The 22,236-nt window shown below is 42.8% G+C and overlaps 1 protein-coding gene, 3 non-coding genes and 1 pseudogene across 6 annotated transcripts in view; 1 reads left to right on the top strand and 4 right to left on the bottom strand.

Moving 5' to 3' along the window:
- The window catches only part of SLC38A9 (solute carrier family 38 member 9), a 38,607-nt gene extending 17,800 nt beyond the window's left edge, over positions 1–20,807 (bottom strand). The window contains exons 1-2 of one of the 3 annotated variants that reach the window (XM_072416431.1): positions 20,679–20,807; positions 16,773–16,899 (exon numbers count right to left, since the gene is read on the bottom strand). In XM_072416431.1, the coding sequence (XP_072272532.1) occupies positions 16,773–16,864 (92 nt within the window). In that variant the 5' untranslated portion in view covers positions 16,865–16,899; positions 20,679–20,807. Of the gene's footprint in view, positions 1–16,772; positions 16,900–19,515; positions 19,599–20,678 lie in introns of those variants that run through there. The other 2 variants (XM_072416432.1, XM_072416430.1) reach the window with 2 other exon arrangements.
- Positions 2,012–2,171, top strand: LOC140334425 (U2 spliceosomal RNA; annotated as a pseudogene).
- LOC140334414 (U1 spliceosomal RNA) lies at positions 7,029–7,192 on the bottom strand. The gene has a single exon (XR_011921541.1). It is a non-coding gene; the product is annotated as a U1 spliceosomal RNA (small nuclear RNA).
- LOC140334413 (U1 spliceosomal RNA) lies at positions 10,210–10,373 on the bottom strand. The gene has a single exon (XR_011921540.1). It is a non-coding gene; the product is annotated as a U1 spliceosomal RNA (small nuclear RNA).
- Positions 11,747–11,910, bottom strand: LOC140334417 (U1 spliceosomal RNA). The gene has a single exon (XR_011921543.1). It is a non-coding gene; the product is annotated as a U1 spliceosomal RNA (small nuclear RNA).
- Positions 20,808–22,236: the final 1,429 nt, after the last annotated feature.

Genomic DNA, 22,236 nt, shown 5'->3' with positions numbered 1-22,236 from the left:
CGAGACCCTCTCCATTCAAGCCTTCATATCGTTTGAATGGTTGCCAACTCTCCCAAAGGGAAGAAAGGCGGGTCACAGTGTCAATGCTCAGCCCCCACATACCAGGACAGGACATCGCCACTTTCCTGAAAAGGTTCTGCACCGCGTTGATGGCACCAACCCACATCCTGGACGCCAACGTCTTCTGGAAAATGGGACCTGACATGCAAGCTGAGGAAAAACGCCACCACGGGAGACCTCCTGCACTTGCCACAGTGCATAAAACTCGTGCCATGTCCAGGGACCTGCAGAAGATGCGGGATAGCTAGCCACCTAGATAATTGCTCCATTTCCATTTGCAGGCTCTGCCGTGCCACAGGGCACAAGTCCAAGGATTGTCCGAGGACTAAGATCTGCAATCTCTGCGGAGAACAGGATCAGGATAGAGAGTGCCCCAAAAGGACAAGGTCCTATGCGGGAATACTCAGAGGCGCAGGAACAGCAGGCACCACCAGACGTGTCAGTCAGAATGGACTCCCCTCCCAGATGGCCTGGGGCAACCTGCTCCCGAGGCAGCCCCCTCCAGGTCTTCCGGAGGAGGACGGGCACAGCTCCGGCACCATGGCAAAGTTGGAAATTACCTACTGCTTTCCCAAAGAGATGGTGGCAGAAGCCACCTTGAAGGACGTTGTGGGTTCTATCGGAAACGGTTCAGAGAACTACTCCTGGTGCAGCCCCGATGGATCTGTTCATTCAAGGATTGACTTCATCTTTACATCAAGCGAGGTAAGTTGAAACAGCCACACCATGGTTCCCTGCTTCTTCTCTGGCCACAGGGCCATTCTCTTTCAGGGTGACCGCGGCGAGGGCTTCAGCCCGGGCTCAGGCTCTTGGAAGCTGAACTGTGCCCTGCTGGAAAAAGAGGAGCTGATGGAAGAACTGAGGGGTGAGTATGTCAACTGGAGGGAGGACAAGAGGCATTTTACCAAGGTAAGTGAATGGTGGAAGTCTGTAAAAGTTAAGTTTTACAGCTTCTTTCAAGCAAGGGGACGCCAACAGGTGTGTGCTAGGAAGAGGGAACTCAAGCGATTGCAACGTGAGCTGCAGTCCTTGGAGGATCTCTACCACTGTGGCTGGGATGTTAGGCGAGACCTGGAAGAGACCAAGAAGCGCTTGAAACAGCACTTTGAGGAGGACGCCAGACACATCATCTTCTGTTTCAAGGTGGAACATCTCGAGAAAGGTGAGAAATGTAACTCTTTCTTTTTCTGAAAGCTCCATTCTGGCCACACCCCCCTTTGTTGAGCTGCAGGACTCAACCAGAACACTCCAAAGAGGAAAGTCAGAGGTGATGGAAGTTATCAACGACTTCTACTGGACCCTCTAGTCTCCTAAAGAGATGGATGACGACGCTGAAAACAGGTTCCTGTCAGGTATCACTAACTGCAGGTGCAGCATCCACCGATGTCCCCCTCACTTTGGAGGAGCTGTCCTCTGCCACTAAAATCCTTTAGGCGAGGAACGAGCCTGGGCTGTGACGATCTCCCAGCAGAGCTCTATGTAGCGCTGTGGGATCTCGTAGGCCCGGACCTACTTGAGCTGTACAAGGAGATGGTGGTGGAGGGCAGAATGCCGCCATCGCTGAGGGAAGGTATGATCACAATCTTGTATAAGCAAAAGGGGGCGAAATGCGACCTCAAAAACTGGCGTCCCATCTCCCTCCTCAACGTGGACTACAAGATCCTCGACAAGGTACTGGCCAACAGGCTAAAGAAGGTTATCGGACAGATCATCCACACGGACCAGACTTGGTGCCTCGCGTTGGTCAGGGACACGGTTCCCTAAATCCCAGACCGCAACATGCAGGCTGCTCTGGTCAGCCTGAACCAGGAGAAGGCCTTTGACCATGCCAACCATGGGCTCATGCTTAGAGCCCTCCGTAAGCATGGCCTTGGCAAAATGTTTTGTTCATATGTTAACCTGACGTACCTTGACATCCATAGCACAGTGCTGGTGAACGGCTGGAAGACTAACTCCTTCCCGGCCTTTTGGCTAAGATCAAGTGTAGTATCTGTTCTTATCAGTGTTCAGGGTGGAACGGGCATTAGCGTCTTGGAGGGGAGATGCTGTGTCCAAGTACCTCTGTTAAGGACGGTCTACCTGTGGTGTAGCTCTGTAAGGGGCCGCCCTATGCAAACCTGCCGGCCTTGTCCACCGGAGGAAGAGCATGGGGCCTGCCCTGATAAGGAGCTCCCACGGGTTTTTACTGACCCGCTGGTGGGAATGGAGAAAAACTTGGTCTTACCAATCGGTCTGACGAGCGGTCCGAATCTCGCCCCAGTGTCGTACCCCTGGAGTGGCGAACCAGGGGCACCTTAAATCACTTGGGTTTGGGAGCCCACTTGATTTTTGGCTGCACTATGCACGTCACTGTTTATATTTTGGATTCGGCACATCGCCTTATTCTGCATTAGCTGCGGCTAGTGCAGAGGGGCAATTTTTTAAATCTGTTGCCCTGTGTGTTATGCACAGAGCACATATTATTTAAATTTTTTTTGTGTTGTCACTTGTCACTGGTGTGGTATTTGTGTGCCACCTTTTTGATGGAGGGTGCTATTCCCTTATGGGTTAGCCCTTTTGTCTTGGGAGAATGCCTTGGCCTAAAAACCAGGCGCTCTCCCTTAGTGGGAGTCTCTCTTCGGGAGAGCTCCCAGCTTAGTATCTTGTGGGACCTGCATGGGCGGGTCCCAGAGAGAAAAGGCCCCTCTCTGGCTTCGGTCAGGGGGGCATGTGTGTCCATCCCGGCCTCGGCTGGGTGGGCTTAGTATCCAGCCCTCGTCTGGAGCTTCGCTTCGGAGGGTCTGGAGAAAAGGGTGGCCCTTCCTCTTTAGAGGAGGGATTACCAAATAGTAGCCCAGTGCACGTTTTTTGTGTGGTATTTTTGCACTATCACTTTTTTACCGTTCACGGGGTGTGTTTTAGCACGGATCGTGAGATTCGAAAAAAAAAAAAAAAAAAAAAACTCCCTCCCGGTCCTCTCCGGAGTTAGACAAGACAGAAGGGAAGCGAAGTGCTTACTCTACATGGACGACATGACTGTGTTCTGCGCGGACAAGCGTTCCATAGACGTGCTCATCCAGATCTGCAAAGACTTCGGCCGAGCTTCGGGGGCAAGAGTCAACTGCCGGAAGTGGGAAGCTGTGCTCTTTGGGAATTGGTACCTGCCTTCCTCTGCATCCATCCCATCTGGTTCGGGAAAGAAGGAGCAGCCCTGAAGTCTCGGAAGAGAGGTTGTCGAAAATTCAACAAAAGTTTGGCCTCTGAAGCCTCAGAGACCTCATCATCAAAGGTAAGACACTGGTACTCCGCAGCGAGATCCTCCCTGTGTAGCAGTACCTCACTCAAGCCTGGCCCCCACGCACCAACATCTGCAAGGCCATCACGAGGGCGACATTCCACTTCATCTGGGGCTCGAAGATAGACCAAGTCAAGAGAGCGACGATGTTCAAAGAACATCAGAAGGGGGGCAAAGGAGTTCCGGACATCACAATGATGCTGGGAGTCTTCTTCGCCTGCAACACTATGAGAAGGAGGTTGGTGGATCGATCTTCAACGTCTGCAGGAAACTCCATGAGGCGTTTCTTCCTCCTCCCACTATGGAGGAGCCTGGGATGGGACAAGTGGGGCAGCTCCGTGCCGTGCAACTGGGACACCCCTTGGTTCTACTTGGACACCTTCAAGTTCATCAAGAGAAAAGAGCGGAAAGGCGTCAGGCCGGACCTGTGGAAGCCAAAGACGACCTGGACTAACATTGGACCCAAGAGACTTACCAACAAGCACAGGGACTTGGCCTGGATAGAGGTTCAAGGAGGACTACCCCCAAGGACTTTCATGCACGCCAGGAACTTATGTAGGTACAGACACTGCCCTTTCTGCATCATTGAACAGGAGACAGCTTTACATGTCTTCTGGCAGTGCCCCTACGCCCAAGCCTTGTTGAAGACACTAGAACAGGAACTGAGCCAATTCGTCTTGAGAACGTCCATCACATACTGCGCTATGCTGTATGGTCTGTTCCACGGCGAATACACGGAAGAAGAGGTTGAAGGCCCTCAGTCTGCTCAGAGACTATCAACTCATGGATTTTCCGGAAGAGGACGTCTGGTAAGGACACCAGACAGACAGTGGAATAGTAGTTAATATAGTGTACTTCGACTTTGCTAAAACATTTGACACTGTACCCAACAGACGGTTATATGCTAATTAGGGTCGATAGGTTTAGAAAAGTAAATTTGTAAATGGATAAAGAACTGGCTTAAGGATCGCATCCAGAGAGTTGTAATTAATGAAAAATACTCTGAATGGCACAAGGTTATTAGTGGTATATCCCAAGGTTCAGTGTTGGGACCTTTACTGTTTGACATCTTTATAAGTTATATAGAGTTTGGGACTAAAACTACCGTTTCTGTGTTTGCAGATGACAACAAACTATGTAATGGAATTAAGTCTATACAGGATGTCTATAATCTACAAGCAGACCTGGATGTACTGTTTGATTAAGCAGCCAAGGGGCAAATGACATTTATTAGAGATAAATGTAAAAGTATGCACTTGGGAGCTACCAACATGCATGCTTCATACTGTCTAGGGGAATTATATTTGGGGCAGTCAGAAATAGAAAAGGATCTGGGGGTTCTGGCAGATCACATACATATAAAAAGCATGCAATGCCAAGCTGCAATATCTAAAAGTAGTAAAGTACATTCATGTATTAAAAGGAATACACTGCAGAAATAGAGACATTATCCTGCCCCTGTACAAAGCATTGGTCAGACCACATCTGGAATATGCAGTCCAGTTTTGGGCACCAGTTCACAAAAAGGACATTGTTGAATTGGAGAGTGCGGAGAAGGGCAACTAAATTTATAGAAGGAATGGAGGAGCTCAGCTATGAGGTGAGACTAGCTGTACTGAATCTATTCTCCTTGAGATGAGAGGTTTAAAGGGGGGATACCGTGTTTCCCCGAAAATAAGACAGCCCCCAAAAGTAAGCCCTAGCAGGATTTTTAACTGTTTTCGAGCAAGCTCGAAATATAACCCTAACCCTAAAGTAAGCCCTAGCTTAATACCTTAGAATATCTTCAGCACATACTGTACATAGTGGTGGGGGAGGAAGTAAAGAACATCACAGACTGTCACACTAGTGCAGGACTGTCACAACATCACTACATTACATACCAGTATTCCAGGCTCACACAACCCATCACTTCTCCAGGTGCAGAACTGATGATTGTAGAGAGAGATGTGAAGGGAGGGCAGACTGAGCCTATCACATCTCTCCTTCTCTGTTACCGGTAATACGGCCCTGCACAAATGATCGTGGTGGGGGGAGGGGAAAAGGGAGGACGCTGAGGATGCCACACCTCTCCTCCAGGGCACCGCCCGGACAGTGTACCCGGCAGTGCAGAACTGATCGTGGTGGGGGGAGTGAAGGGAGAACAGCGCGGATAAGGCTGTCCCATCTCTCTTCCAGAGCACCACCGATACAGTGATCACGGTGGTGCAGGACTGATTGGTGAGGGGGGGGGGGTTCCCCCTTGATGTTCCAGAATGTGATAACATTATTTTAAAATAAATATATTATAAATCATAAATTATATATATCATAAATATAAGACAGTGTCTTGTTTTCGGGGAAACACGGTATGATCACCCTGTATAAATATATAAACAGTCCATATTGAGAACTCTCTTCCCCATTATTCACTTTGAGATCAATACAAAGAAAAAGAGGGCACTCTGGTTCTTAAGGAAAAGAAGTTTAAGCTCCGGATATGGAAGGGACTCTTCACTGTAAAGTCTGTGAAAATGTGGAATCAGCTACCTCATGAAGTAGTTTCTGCAACTACTATAGATTGCTTTAAGAAAAGATGTTTTTCTAGAAGCACAGAATATAACTAGGTTTTAAGGCTTTAAAGTAAAAATAACAGTAACTGTTGATCCAGGGAACATCCGATTGCCCCATGGAATCAGGAAAGAAATTTCTTTCCCTGATGAAGCAAATTGTACCAGGGTTTTCTTTCCCATCCTCTGGACCATGTCTTTTATAGGGGATATGTTTAATTCCTTAGTGGTTGAACTTAATGGACTTAAGTCCACCTAACCTACTATGTAACTATATGTAACCCCATTTGCTTCCCTAAAAGCGACCAGAAGAAACCGGGACTAATCGTCCCTGCTGACCATGCCCTGCAGGAGAAAGATACAAAGCATGGGCGTAAACCCAAAAAATATAATGTGGATTAAAATGGACTAGAGAAAATTCAGGAAAGCTGAACACCCTTTGCTTCCCTGAAATTGGCAAGGAGCACTTGGGACCAATCGTCCCTGCTGATCATGCACTTCATCAGAAAGAAGCAATGCATCAACATAAAACCGAAAATCAAAACCATGATCAGAAATGTGAAAAGTTGATACAGTTTTGAAATCCATGTGAATGTGTTAGAAATTACAAAAGAATTTAAAAATGGCAGGATCTAAGAGGGCACAAAGTCCCAGGTAGACATGAAAAAGCTAGAAAACACAAATTGGTTTAAAGAAATTTGTCCCCAATAAAATCTACAGTGGATGATCCCAATGGGCAAATCCAATTGCTTTCCAACTTGCAACATTTGTTTAAATTACCTTCTAGCAAAACAACGGGAATTTCTGTACAGATTCTTAGATTTATGTGGGAGATCTATTTAGCCAGACTGGGTAGGAATGGTGTTTTCATTGTGTTAAAATGCTGCCTGGCAAGAAGCAGATGGAAAGCTTCTGCTCCACCTTTCAGAGCAAAAAGTCCTAGTTCCCAAACCTAAGACGGAACCCCCTTTGCTTCCCTTAAAGCGGCCAGGAGAAAGCGGGACCAATGGTCCCTGCTGTGCATACCCTACTGTGAGAAAGATGAAAGAATAAAAGCTGAATGAGATTGGAATTGTGAAAATTGAGTAAAGTTTGAAGCGCCTTTTAAAATGAGAATGTTAGAACTGTCTTTTACCAAGAATGATCAGGGGAGAGCGCGAACGCAGTCCCCCACTATCACAAATTATGCAGTCGAGTTTCCCGCATTTGGGGAAATCGCAGGGGTCAGCACACCCGGAGTGCAATGGATGAGCCTCACCCTGGGAGAACCGCCTTCGTGATCATGGTATCTCCCCTGCCAGGTAAGTATGAGTTGGAACTGGATACATAGTGATCCCTGGTCTGGGCACACCTCCCCTAACTTATAGGGGTTTTAAACTAGTCACAAGGTTTTTATGTCTGCATGCAAGCCACAATTTTGTAAATTTAAAGGGGCAGCTCAACTACCCCTAATCGAAAACAAAGGCACTAAAAAAAATGATTTTTAAAGAAAACTCAGCAAAGAAACCGTTCCAGTGTGCAGTGCAGAGGAACATTTATTTGCATATTGTGACGTCAGCCAAGCAGTCTTCCTCCTAGCTCTCAGTGATCAGGACGCCTGCATATGAAAGCTTTTCAGACACATCATGGTCTCATTTTAGCCCGTCTTTTCAAAGCTTCCTGAGCCGTTTCCTGCTACTTCACCTTTTGCAGCAAAACTCCTTTTTTTTCTGAATCTCATGTAATGTGATCCTCTAAAGAAAAAGCCTGTGCTCGAAAAATAAGGTTAAGTGCAAAAACACCACACAAAAAACATGCACTTGGGTACTATTTGTGAACCCTCCTCTAAAGAGGAAGGGCCACCAAATTTCCCCAGACCCCCTGAAGCGAGACTCCTAACAATGGCTGGGTACTGAGTCCACCCAGCCGAAGCTGGAGAGGACCTAATTTTTTTTTTTTTCGAATCTCGCGTGATCCTCTAAACAAACACTTTTTTTTTCGAGCACAGCGTTTAAGTGCAAAAACACCGCAAAAACCGTGCACTGAGGTACTATTGAGATCCCTCCTCCAAAGAGGAAGGGCCACTCAATTTCCCCAGACCCCCCAAAGCGAGGCTCCTGATGAGGGCTGGGTACTGAGTCCATCCAGCCCAAGCTGGAGTGGACCCCTACTAGCCCGTCTGGCCGAAGTCAGATGGGGTCCTTTTCTCTATGGGACTGCATAGGCAGTCCCAACAGATACTAGGGCTGGGAGCTCTCCTGAAAAGAGACTCCCAATAAGGGAGCGTACCTGACCATAAGGCCAAAGTACTCCCCAAGACGTCAGGGCTAGCCCATAAGGGAATAGCACAGTCCATCAAAAAGGGGCACACAAAGACCACACCAGTGACGTGACAACATAAAAAGACAAAGAATAAGTGCTAAGTGCATAACACACTGGGAAAAGATAAAAAATTGCCCATCTGCACTTGCCACAGCTAATGCAGAATAAATGCCAGTGCTAAAATCAGCAGTGATGTGCCTGTGTACGTTAAAATCAGCTGTGGGTTCACCACACCCAAGTGATATTAAGGTTCCCCTAGTTTGCCGGTCCAGGGGGACAACACTCAGGGAAATTCGGCTTGTTTTCAAGACCTGATAGCCAGACCAAAGTTTCCCCGCTCCAACCAGTGGGACAGTCCACTACCTGGGAGCTCCTTATCTGGGCAGCCGCCTTACAGAGCTACACCATCAAGCAGACCATCCTAACAGAGGTACTAGTGGACTGCATTCTTGCCAGGAATACAGCGGCGTTCCACCCTGAACACTGGAAGGGTTAGGTACTACACTTGACCTTAGCCAAAAGGCCGAGAAGCGGCAAAACTCCTACTGCCTAAACACAACATGGACCCCCTTTGTTTCGTTCAAAGTCCTTGGGAGAGGGCCAGGCAAACCTCTCAGCCACGCTTTGCACTGAAAAGTAGCAAGCCTCACCAAAACAAAAATTAGGAAAACTTTGATCTAAATGAAAATGGAAAACGTAGATACAGCTTTGCTATTTATGCAAAAAGTGTGTGATATACAAAATTTTAAAAATGGCAACATCGAAGAGGGCACATAGACCCGGGTTGATAACAAAAAGCTAAATAACACAAATAGGTTTACAGAAATTTGTCCCCAATAAATTCTACAGTAGATAATCCCAATGGGGAATCTAATTGCTTCTCAGATTGCAACATTTGAATAAATTAACCTCTAGCAAAACAATGTGATCTTCTATACGGATCCTTGGATTTAACTGGGAGATCATTTTAGCCAGAGTAGGTAAGAAGGGTCTTTCCAGCGTGTTATAATGCTCCCTGGCAAGAAGTAGATAGAAAGCTTCTGCTTCACCTTTCACAGCAAAAAAGTCCTACTTCCCAAACCTAAGATGGAACCTAAAGGAGGAATCGGGACCAATTGTCCCTGATTTAGAAAGATGCAAAGCATGAATGTAAGCCTGAAAAATAAAACCTGGATGAAAAAAGAATTGTGAAAATTCAGGAAAGCTTAGAGCACATTCAAAAACTCTAGTCTTAGAACTGTCAATTACCAAGAATGATCAGGGAAAGTGCTCACGTAGGGCCCCCCCCCACTACCACAAAATATGCAATAAGATTTTCTATACAGATCCTCAGATTTACCTGGGAGATCCATTTAGCCAGAGTAGGCAAGAAGAAACTTTCCAGCGTGTTAAAATGCTGCCTGGAAAACACCAGATAGGAGGCTTCTGCTGCACCTTTAAAAAGTCCTACTTCCAGAACCTAAGACGGAACCCCCTTTGCTTCCTTTAAAGCGAGCAGAAGAAACCGGGACCAAACACCCCTGGTGACCATGCCCTGCAACAGAAAGATGCAAACAATAAATCTGGATCAGAATGGAATTGTTAAAATTGAGGAAAGTATAGAGCACCTTCCAAAATTAAATGTTAAAACTGTCTTTTACCAAGAATGATAAGGGGAAATCGTAGACGCAGTTCCCCACTACCACAAATTACACAATGTGATGTTCTATATCAATCCTCAGATTGAACTGTGAGATCCATTTAGCCACAGTGGGTAGGAAGGATCTTTCCAGGATGTTAAAATGACTATGACTAAACCCACCTTTCACAGCAAAAAGTCCTCCTTCCCAAAACTATGAGGGAACCCTTTCCTTTCCTGAAAGGGGCTGGGAGCAACCGGGACAAACCTCACTACAGCTAGATCAGAATGGAACTGTGAAAAGGTTAACTTGGAGCAACTTCCAAAATGAGAATGTTGAAAATTGAGTAAAGTTTGAAGCGCCTTTAAAAATGAGAATGTTAGAACTGTCTTTTACCAAGAATGATCAGGGGAGAGCGCGAACGCAGTCCCCCACTACCACAAATTATGCAGTCGAGTTTCCCGCATTTGGGGAAATCGCAGGGGTCAGCACACCCGGAGTGCAATGGATGAGCCTCACCCTGGGAGAACCGCCTTCGTGATCATGGTATCTCCCCTGCCAGGTAAGTATGAGTTGGAACTGGATCCATAGTGATCCCTGGTCTGGGCACACCTCCCCTAACTTATAGGGGTTTTAAACTAGTCACAAGGTCTTTATGTCTGCATGCAAGCCACAATTTTGTAAATTTAAAGGGGCAGCTCAACTACCCCTAATCGAAAATAAAGGCACTAAAAAATATAATTTTCAAAGAAAAATCACCAAGGAACAGTTCAATTATGCAGTGCGGAGGAATGTTTATTTGCATATTGTGATGTCAGCCAAGCAGACCTCCCACTGCCTCTTAGCGCAACTGCATATGAAAGCTTTTCAGACACAGCACAGTCCCATTGTCTTTTTAAAGCCTCCTGAACCATTTCCTGCCAAAGCACAGATAAGGGGCTGCTATTTCAACTTCTGCAGCAAAAGTCCTACTGTCTAAATACCCCCTTGCTCCATTCAAAGCCATAGGGAGGGGGCCAGGCAAACCTACGTTTCTGACACACTTTGTACTGGAAAGACGCAAGCCTCACCAAAAACAGAATATAAAAAAAAAACATGATCTGGATGAAACTGCAAAAAAGTAGTTATAGCATTGCCATTAATTAGGATATTAAAATGGCCAAATCGAAGAGGGCACAAAACCATGGGTTGATATAAAAGCTAGATAACACAAATTGATTTACAGAAATTTGCCCCCCCCCCCCCAAAAAAAAAAATCTACTGTAGATAATCCCAATGGGCGAATCCAATTGCTTCACAGCTTGCAAGCTTGTTAAAATGCTGCCTAGCAAGAAGCAGATAGGAAGCTTCTGCTCCACCTTTTACAGCAAAGATTCCTACTTCCCACACCTAAGACGGAACCCCCATTGCACAAAGGAGCAACTGGGACCAATCAAACCCTGCTTAAGAAAGATACAAAGCATGAACGTAAACCCCAAAAAATTTAACCTGGATTAGATTGGATTTGTTAAAATTCAGGAAAGCTTGGAGCACCTTCTAAAACTGCAGTCTTAGAACTGTCTGACTGCAAGAATGATCAGGGGAAAGCACAAACACAGTCCCCCACCTACCACAAAATATGCAATAGGATTTTCTATACAGATCCTCAAATTTACGAAGAGTCTTTCCAGCGTGTTAAAATGCTGGCTGGCAAAAAGCAGATAGAAGGCTTCTTCTCAACCTTTCACAGCAAAAAGTCCTAGTTTCCAAACCTAAGACGGAACCCCCTTTGCTTCCCCTAAAGCGGGCAGGAGCAACCGGGAACAATCATCCCTTCTGACCATGCCCCACAATGGAAAGATGCAAAAATAAAAGCTGCAAAAGAAAAGAATTGTGAAAATTGAGGAAAGTTTGGAGCACCTTACAAAATGTGAATCTTAGAACTGACTTTTACCAAGAATGATCAGGGGAAAGAGCCAACGCAGTCCCCCACTACAACAAATTATGCAGTCGAGTTTCCCGCATTTGAGGAAATCGCAAGGGTCAGCACACCCGGAGTGCAATGGATGAGCCTCACCCTGGGAGAAGCGCCTTCATGATCATGTTATCTCCCCTGCCAGGTAAGTATGAGTTGGAACTGGATACATAGTGAAACTAGTCACAACAAAGTCTTTAGGTCTGCATGCAAGCCACAGTTTTGTAAATTTAAAGGGGCAGCTCAAGTACCTCTAACAAAAAATAAAGCCACCAAAAATATGATTTTTAAAGAAAAATCACCAAAGAAACAGTTCCAGTGTGCAGTGCGGAGGAACGTGATTTGCATACTGTGACATCAGCCAAGCAGTCTTCCTCCTGGCTCTAAGAGCTCAGGACGTCTGCATATGAAAGCTTTTCTCACAGATAGGGGGCAGTAAAAGTCCTACTGCCTAAACACAAGATGGACCCCCTGCTCCCTTAGAAGCCACCAGGAGGGGGCTGCACTGGAAAGACGCAAGCCTCGGCAATAATGGAATATAAAAAACCTTGATCTGAATAAAATTGCAAAAAGTAGATAGAGCTTTGCAATCTATACGAAATGTAATATTATACAGATTGACATTCAAAAATCCGACCACCGATAATCCGTTTACTTCAGTTTCCCGGCATGAATTTCAGATTGCATATTCAATACAGGGACTGCAGTACACTGTTTGGCCACTAATGTTTTGGCGCTGTTCTGCAGAAACACTTGCTTGCTAAATACACGCTGAGACGTCCCTGCTGCCTGATCCCAGGAACTGTGCCAGATGTCTATGGCGCTGCGAGAGGAAGGCTGAGCTGTGTGTGGAGGTAAGTAAAAAAAAAAAAAAAAAAATCTGGGATTTTCTAAAATCCGGCACTTCACATCCCGAGGTTGCCGGATTTTTGATCAACCTGTACAAGAGGGAACAAAGAGCTAGATAACACAACTTTGTTCACAAGTTGCACAAATATGTCCCTCGATAATAGCTTTACAGCGGAAATGTCCTGGTATCTAACTAATGATAAAATGTCAGCCGTTCTACACGACAAACATGATAAATTCCCCAGACCCCGGATTACACACTAATAACACCTGATTCTGATTGCTCATTATCACCAATTCATTTCAAGGATTTGCTCCATGGCATGTGAAAGAACGTCAGGCCTGATAAATCCCAAGTTATTTGCAGCAGACTGATGGAATTCCACCATAATTTACCTTCTGGGACATTACCCTTTTGTCTATGAGAGACTCTATTCCTGATCCACAAGGTGTATCGGCCACCTAAGGAACTCCCCCTATTAATGTGATCATTCCTGTTAGTTTTTGTATTGTTTTCAGAATATTGTATTGTTTTTATTTTTGAGCATTGTATTTACCTGCTCCATGTCCTTTAGTTTAAAAGTTCTTTATTTCATGTCTAACCTTTTACTTGAAAAACCAAAAAACATTTATTGAAACAGAAAAGATAATATTACTGGCAGAACCAACTGCTTTCATTTTTAAATAACAAATACATTCGCTTATTTTCCTTAATGAAAATGCTGCTTTCTGCTCTCACAGTGCAGTGTCCTACAATGGCAGAGCTGAGCAACTGCCAAACCCCCAATTACTTATTCTCACACAGAATTGTGCTGCAAAGAAAATAAAGAAGTGTGTCTGAGCATATTACCTATAGCACTGGCTTTTTTGTACCTACTGTATTGCAGAGTCATAGTTGTAGCAGGAATGGTGAGGCTTTCTGATTATTCCCCTGGAGAGCCACCTAAGAGTTAGTTTTTTTAGCAAGTCAAATACAAAAACATGGAATACTGAATACATGTGTTGTGGATGTACAGGTGGATTTGTCTAATCTGTGCCCTTGTGATCATCTTGTGTCCTCCTTCCCACACTGGATTTGGGTGGGAGTGACCTGATAAGAAGAAGGTTATGGCTGTTCTGCTCTGATGGGACATGAGAAAGAAAGCAGCTGGTAATATACAAAATATAATCTCATACTAACCATTGGAAGTTTTTTCACATTATAGTTTAACAATAAGGTTTGGTCAAAATTATTTTTCAGCGCACAGAGTTGCCTCTCACACACTGTATCAACACAAAGGCAATCATGAAGATACTGCATTTGCATGCACATCACCCTGGGTAAATGTAGGTCTAAAAAGACTGGCAGAGTAAAAAAGAAAATAGCTTTAAGGGAAGGGTAAGAACAGCACATATAGTAAAGAAATAATTGAAGAAATGTGGTGGACTCATGATAAATGTTCTTTATTTCATGTCTAACCTTTTATTTGAAAAACCAATAAAAATTTATTGAAACAGAATAGTTAATATTACTGGCAGAACCAACTGCTTGTATTAAATGTTGCACTGCCTAATGCTCATACAGTGGAAGTCACAGTGTCTAGAAAAAGGGGACTAATTATTTTTCAAACAGTAGCTGCATTTTTCAGGTATACAAAAAAAAAAAAACAAGATGAAGCTGAAAATCAACTTTTAAAAATTGTAGGAGAGAACCCCTCAGATTTCACGTTTCTCAGCAGGACAGAAAAGGAGTATACATTTCTCTAATGGACACCCATGTAAAAGTACCAAACCAGACAGAATTCTAATCCAGAAGTGCAGGGTTACAGAAATCATAATATGAGATAGACAAAATTACAATTTATTTGCCAGTTTGTTTGCGTGTTTTAACAATGAATCTAAAAGTTTTCTCAGGATTTCACTTTAATAACAAAGTGAACTGTGCATTCACCGTTTTTCTCTAATCCCAGGTTTACTTTAAACATTCAGATGCATAGCTGTCATGCTTGCCTTCCTGCATTAGTACTTTCTGAGTTATTGACCTAGGACAAGTACAGATCAGTTGATTGGTGTTATTTTTTCATCCAAACCAAAACATTCTCTTTACAAGGGAAAAAAATAGTTTCATTTCAGATTCAATGCTGGATAAATACACCTGAGAAAGTGTTAAAGCCAGAAAAATCCTAAACATATCATTTTCAGAATTCAGCAATGGAAGGCCAGTCTGTCTTTCTCAAATAACCCCTTTTAACATGCCCTTTTTCACTTGGATAGCACTCTAGTTTACTGAAAAGTTCATCAACAATAAAAGTTAAGTGCTTTATGCATGCTAAAAATGGATTACATGAAAAGTAATTGTCCCAAGTCTACGTGCATGTCTTTGTTATATAAAGTATAGCAAAGAACATGTGAAAAAGAGGAAATATTGCTTATTCCACAAAAATATTTAAAAAGGCCCGCACATATTTTTTGATTTTTCAGGCTGTTCTCTGTAATTGGTATCACACATCTACATATATACAATTGTCATTCATCCTATTTAAAAATTGAAGTTTTTGGTATTATTGTGCACGACACTGAACACAGAAAAATCAAAGAAGAGTTGTCTGTGGAGATCAGAAACAAAATTTTAAACAAGCATGTAAAGGCAATGTCCATAGGACCATCTCCAAGCAGATTGATGTTCTTATGACAACAGTTTTAAATAATATTAACAAGTTTAAAAAAGATTAAAAGGACAGAGTGAAATTTCATAATATGCTTCTTGACCAGCAACAACGCTCCTGGGAAAATGTCCTTTGAAAATATAATACAAACAGAACTTTTTCTAAAGTCACATCCTATCTTTATCAATAGATAAAAAAAATAAATATTGGAAAATGAGGCTAAGGCTGCATACACATGTTCAGGAACGGTGCTGTACATACAGCACTGTTCTCCTCTATGGAGGGGGGGGGAACATAGAGCAGCACTCCAGTGCACTCTCTCCCCTTCACTTGTATTACGATCGTTTGTCATTGACGGATCCACCAGGATGGTTCCATGAACGACGTCAGACGAGCGCTGTACACACACCAGATTCCCTGAGGTGTGTATACGTAGCTTTGGTCTTTCAGGGCCTTTGAGGGCCGCTTTGCTACATCTACTACAAGATGTCTGTTCAAGGAACAATGAAATATCCAAATTATCAAAGGGGTTATGGGAAAAAAAAGAGAGAAAAAAAAAACAACTGCCCAGTGTCGGAAAGCTTTGTCTTAATCACATCATCAATCTTCCAAGACAATAATGACCCAAAATTATTAGCTAAAAGTGCCCAATAATTGTCAGAACAAAATATTTGACTGTTAAGAAGTGTCTTTCTATAATTTTTGATTTGGGTCCTATCAAACATACAATCCAAGGAAGGCACTATTTAAAACTGACACAGCTGGAGCAGTTGGGCCAATGTACCTGTTGATAGGCGTTATGATTTTAGTTTTACTGAGAGTTCCAGGAATTATTTGTTTTCAATAATTGTGCAACAAAACAAAAAGATTAAAGCCGCGTACACACGTGCAATTCTTCTTTCACGATCCTTTCCAACGATAAGAACCCCACGATGCATGAGCGAGTGCTGTACATACAGCACCGTTCTGCTCTATGGAGAGGGGAGGGGGAGAGAGACGGAGCGGCACCCTGCTGCGTGCTCTCCCCCTTCACTTCCATTAGGATCGCTCGTCTTTCATCGTCCGTGGATCCGTCAGGGCGGATTCTCACGCGATATGGGCCCTGAGCCGATTATCGGGCGAGAAAAATTTGACGTGTGTACATAGCTTTAGGGTCTCATTATTTTCATGTTACTTTGATATTATTTAAAAATATTTTGTTGAATCAAAACTCTAAATCAAAGTCTGATTTTTGATAAATATAGAATAACCAAGAATCGGTGACAATTACTTTTATCAGTTTCAAGTAATTTCACAGGCAAATGTTGGCTTTTTTTCATGGTAAAGATTACCAAGAAAATGTATCCACTATCTGTAAATAGAACCAGCATCGCCTGCACGGGGTACCTTGTACAAGGGAAGCTGGGAATCATAGCACATATTCCATTACAAAACAAACAAAATGTTCCTCAATATATTTCTCTTAACACAATTTTTCTGCAGTGGTTAGAAATCAGCGCTATAAAGATAAAAAATATGTACCTTCTGACCCTGGAGTCGGAAGAAGCAAAGTGATTCTGTTCACATTCATCATACAGTGAAGAAACAATCAAAGGCTTGTCATATTCATCCATATTGGGTTGTGCTCCAGCTCTCCAATGGCACAAGCCTACAAAACAATATGAAAATGATTAACATGAATTAAAATTTTCAAACAAAATTTCGGGTTATTACTCCAGGGGAGGTTTAAAATGATCTCATTCAATGCTGTGTCTAATAGGAAATAACCTGCAAATGCAAGCTACATGAGAACTTTCTTGGTAGTTGGGTCCTCTGAGCAGCATTTAAGGTAATGGATCATGTGAATCCCAACCACCAAAACATAAAATTTACAGACCAGCAAGTACCTTGTGAGACAAAACATTGTTCAACCCAGAATCTTCTTTAAACTGGGTGGGAAGAATGTAGGTGGGTGGTGACCCCTGTAATGTGACCCAACTCATCAGTAACCACCCAAATACAGCCAGGTGGTTGCTAAAAATTGCCAAGTGGTGCAGCCAGCTAAAAGGGGCTGGGGAGAGCACAGCATTGGAAGAAAATATGTTGCAGGCAATTTATTTTATTGTCTAACAATAAATGTAAAGATGCAAGCTTTCAGGAAAAATATTTTTTATCTTCAGGCAGAAAAAAAATTGCAGATTAAATAAAAAATTGTCAACTTGAACAGAAATACACATTATACATTAAGACACATATCAGGTAGCAGAGATATCATTTGTGGGAGACAAATAAATATCATGATTGTGTAAAAAAAAATACAATACTCACAAAGTAGAAGTGGGAAGAGCATTATGCAGCATTATTAAATAAGGGTTGTTGTTTTTAGAGAGTTAGTGTTTTACACAGTTTTACTTTGAAAAAAACACAGTGAACATTAGGAAAGGGGTATAAATTAGGCAAAGATACTGGGTAAGGTGCCAAGTATTAAACAGCAGGGCTAGGAATAAACTGAAAACAAAAGGAATCACATAAAAAGCAGACACGTTTTTCAGGAGATAATGGATTTCTGTTAGTTACAGTTATAAGGTGATAAATGAAGAAAACTGTAATTATACAAGAGACGAGCTCCTTCTACTGGGCAGAACTCCTCCTTCCTATAAGGCTTGGATATAAAAACACACAACATACAAAATGTCCATCATTGGTGTTGATGGTCAGTGAATTTCCTCCTAGTACTGTGGGCTCTTCTGCGGTTGGAACAATAGAACATTCAATACAAATAAATAAGCTGCCTCAGCATCAACAACCTACATGTCCATTATACTATGAAACTCATAAGACTATTGGGAATAGGCATTTGAGGTGCATATGACTAATAAAAAACATAATTAAAATAAACCTGCCCATTTTCCCTAAGAACAAGGCCCTACTCCTCCAGATGTTGGGCTCCCTGCCATGGCTCCTCTCACCTGTAGGTGCCCAGCACAATAAAGCATCTGACCTTGTACAATAAAAAATTAAAAAAAGTGTACTTGGAAAAGGCGATAAGGAAAGCATGTTTTATCGACAGTTCTGCAATAAAAATCCTGCATGTTTACAACTTCAAAATGTGGAACAAGAGCGGGCGCACCACCCAGCTGTTTTTGGATTGTTACTGAAAAGTTGGGTCATAATAGGGAGCTGCCACCCGCCTAGAGCTTCTTTCCACCCAGCTTAAAACATTTCTGGGGAGAATTCTGCAATGCGCTTTACTAAATGTACAAACATTGCCATTTGGGTTGCCAAACACGTGTGTAACGTGTATACCCTGAGTTGCCTTTTATTGACAGCACCATACACTAAATTTAACTGTTAATGCATAAATAATATAAAAAGGAATATACTTAACTTTTATGGATATGCCTTTTCTTCTTTTAACAAGTTGCATTAAGTATTCAACTTGCACATGGGTCAAATACCCATTCCCACATAGCGGTTCCTCAAACTAACCCATGTATACTGTGGCAACATACGATATAAACCAGTAGGAGAAAGCTCAACAAAAATCAACAAATGGGCTGCCAGAGGATAATTAAGAAACTTCCCCATTAAGTGACCCCTGGCTCCCCACGCATGAGTGGTCAGGAGCCGGTAATTTTAGTGGTCCGGGAGACCGAAAAGGTTGGCGAAAACTGATAAAAGGGATTACATTGATTACATGTGATACTTCCCTCACCTCATTGTAAGCTCTTTGGGGCAGAGTCTTCTCCTCCTCCTGTCACTGTCTGTCATTTGCAACCCCTATTTAAATGTACAGCGCTGCGTAATATGTTGGCGCTATATACATACTGTTTATTATTATTAATGATAATAATAATACATTACCGAGTACAACAAAATGGTCATTGTTTTTTTTTAATATAAATAAACAGGATTTATATTGCGCCAACATATTACACAGCACTATACATTAAATAGGGGTTGCAAATGACAGACGAATACAGACAGTGACACAGGAGGAGGGGACCACTCTTCCCAAAAGAGCTTACAATCTAGGAGGTGGGGGAAGTAACAAACAATAGGAGGGGAGATTTGTAGCGGTGGGAAGTAGTGACCGTTTCAAAAGACAGAAGTTTGAAAAAGGGTTTTGAGTGCTATTTTAAATGAGCAGAAAGTAGGAGCAAGCCGAAAAGGATGAGGAAGACCATTCCAGAGAGTCAGGGCAGCTCTATAAAAGTCTTGGAGCCGTTGCGTGTGATGAGGTTATGGGTGAGGAAGTCAGTTGCGCAGGTGAAAGTGACAGTACCTGGAAATGTTATGTATTTGTTCTGTAAAGGTGACTTTGTGCAAATGTGCTTGAGGGGAGGGACGAATAACAGTGTTGTTAACAGATAGGAATATGTCATGGGGGGGATTTGAAATTTGAGGGGGGGGAAGATGATGAGTTCTGTTTTATCCAGGTTGAGTTTCAAGAATCGGTCTGACATCCATGATGAGATGGCTGACAGGCAGCATAAGACCTTATCTAGGACTGAGGAAGACAAGTAATAACATTGAAAATTACAACTGACCAGAAAGTAAACATGCAGAAAAAAAACCAAAACTGATTAAGGGCCTATTCATTTTTCTGTATTTTAGCAATGAATGCCAACACACCTGCTCTGTTTACTGCAGGTAAATCCATCAAACATAAAACATGACAGAAAGATTCACCTTCAGAGAATGTCACGTTGGCTGCTTTTTGTTATTTTATGTCTAGCTGGGGAACTTTGGTAGATAATAAAACATTTCTTTATTTTGGCAAAGTAAAAATATATCACGTTTTGGGAGAACTAGCAATCTGCAACCTGCTCCCATACCCTCTTGCTGAGTTGTTAATAAGGTAAGTTATCTCTAAATTCATTTTCAGTATGTTTGACATCACATCATGCAATTTTCTTACACTTTTCAGGCCCCCTCCATCTTCACAAACCACCTCTTAAGAAAGAGTAACTTATACTTTAAAGTTTATGTTTCTCACCCCAGTCTTCTGCCCGGTGCGCCTAGGCACAGGTGGCATTGCTGGTATGACCTCTTGATATTCTGCAAATCTCTACAACTTAGCTAATAAAAATAATTTGACATTGTGCAGCATTTTCTCTGATGAGCAACCCCAAAAATATTTACAAAGACAACCACAGCCATAGCCAAGTGTTATATAGTTGCTATACAATACAAGCACAAGTAAAAAATAAAACACAACAAAATCTAAACAGCCTGCAGGTAATAAAGCCTTAAAAAAATAAATGAATAACCCAAAACTCCTTGCATTATGTTCCCCCACTGCTGCCTGTACATTTAGATAAGCAAGCCAATACAGTACAATGTTTATCTCACTGCTAATGGCATGCCAGTATTTTACAGAGTAAAATGCTGTTAAACACTCCCCAATATATTATAATAAATAAACGCATTGCATAAATTGTGTACCTTTCACACTACAAACTCACTCCTCTGTAGTAACTTGCTCTGATACTCTCCAACTTCCCTGTGATCTTCAAAACAGGATGCAGCTGAGCCAGCACAAGCTTGCCGACTTCGCAAGGACTTCGGGAATTGTAGTCTTTTGGTATTAGCGGTTCTATGTAACACCGCAGGCTCTGAACTATAATCCCAGGATGCAAAGCGAGGCCACGTGAGGCTTGTTTGGTTGATCGTGTGTATGAGTCAGAGACGAAGTGTGAGCTGAGAATGCTGAGTGCACTGATCTTATAGAAGCAAAGAGCAAGGAAACTGCTGAGTGGGTTTGGCCACTTCTCCAAATACACTGAATAAATGTAGACTATAAAATAATTACAATGAATGTGGTGGCTCTGTGCTTTTTGTTCTTTTTGGAGACATGTCTGGATACTTCTGCTTCTGAACTGGTGCACAAAGCTTCCCAAATAATGGGGTCTGTTTACTGTAAATAGTTACAAGTGTTCAGTTAGACAATAGATGTAAACCCCAAGGCTAAACTCATATCAGTGTTCATCAATAACCCAGTTAAAGCAGACCTAAACTCAGAATTTTCACTTTACATAAACGGGTAGACAACCCTTTCATAGAAGGTAAAAAATTTTTGTTGTTTTTTTTTTAGAAGGAGCCTTTTTTGCTCAAAGAGAAATATTTGCTGATCTCCCGCATGTGCAGTAAGATCTGCAAATTTTTTTCATCCTATGTCACTCATTCTCACACCTCGGTCAAGTAGGATGAAGAACCTGGAAGAGAAGACGAATATGACGGTGGCTGGAGCGTCGGCCCTGGGACAACACCAGACCCGATGTAGGATACCCCCAGAGAGATCAGACTGCCCTGCGGGATTAAAGGTAAGGGTATATGTATATTTTTTTTTTTTAGTTTTGTGTTTAGTTCCTATTTAGGGAGAAACTAAACCTAATTAGGCAAAAAAGCAGGCAGATTCTTTATTGTAGAAGGGACAGGCTATGTGTTTTCAAAAAAGAAACAAACCTGCTCACCTGTTTACAATCTTTTATTAAATATACAGTGAACTGTGATTGCTCGCCCAGAGTACAATCCTGGGTTTCCTTCTGTTTTCAAGTATATGGAAGCGGCCCAGGGGCACATCACCGAAATGCTACATGAAGCTTCTCAAAAACCTCATCATAGGCTATGTACACTCGTGCAATAAATGTTGTTGGAAAGGATCTTTCAGGATCCAACGACAAACAACTGCACGATGCATGAATGAGTACTGTACATACAGCATCGTTTTGCTCTATAGGGAGGGGGAGAACAACGGCACCTCACTGTGTTCTCTCCCCTTCGCTTTCATTATGATCGTTCCTTGTCCATTGTCTGTGGATCCGCCAGGACGAGGGACGACGAGCACTTTACACGCGCAAGATTCTCGTCCAATATCAGCTCTGAGACGATTATATGACAAGAGCCATTGCACATGTGTACCTAGCCATAGCTAAACGGCTATCATATAACAATGATAACCAGGGCTTTGGGGCAGTTGAGGACTGGTGGACAGACAGGTCAA

The sequence above is a fragment of the Pyxicephalus adspersus genome, chromosome 6 (genome assembly GCF_032062135.1).
Source record: "Pyxicephalus adspersus chromosome 6, UCB_Pads_2.0, whole genome shotgun sequence".
NCBI lineage: Eukaryota > Metazoa > Chordata > Amphibia > Anura > Pyxicephalidae > Pyxicephalus > Pyxicephalus adspersus.
Note: the sequence above shows the minus strand (reverse complement) of the source record. Positions and strands in the feature narration are given on the sequence as shown.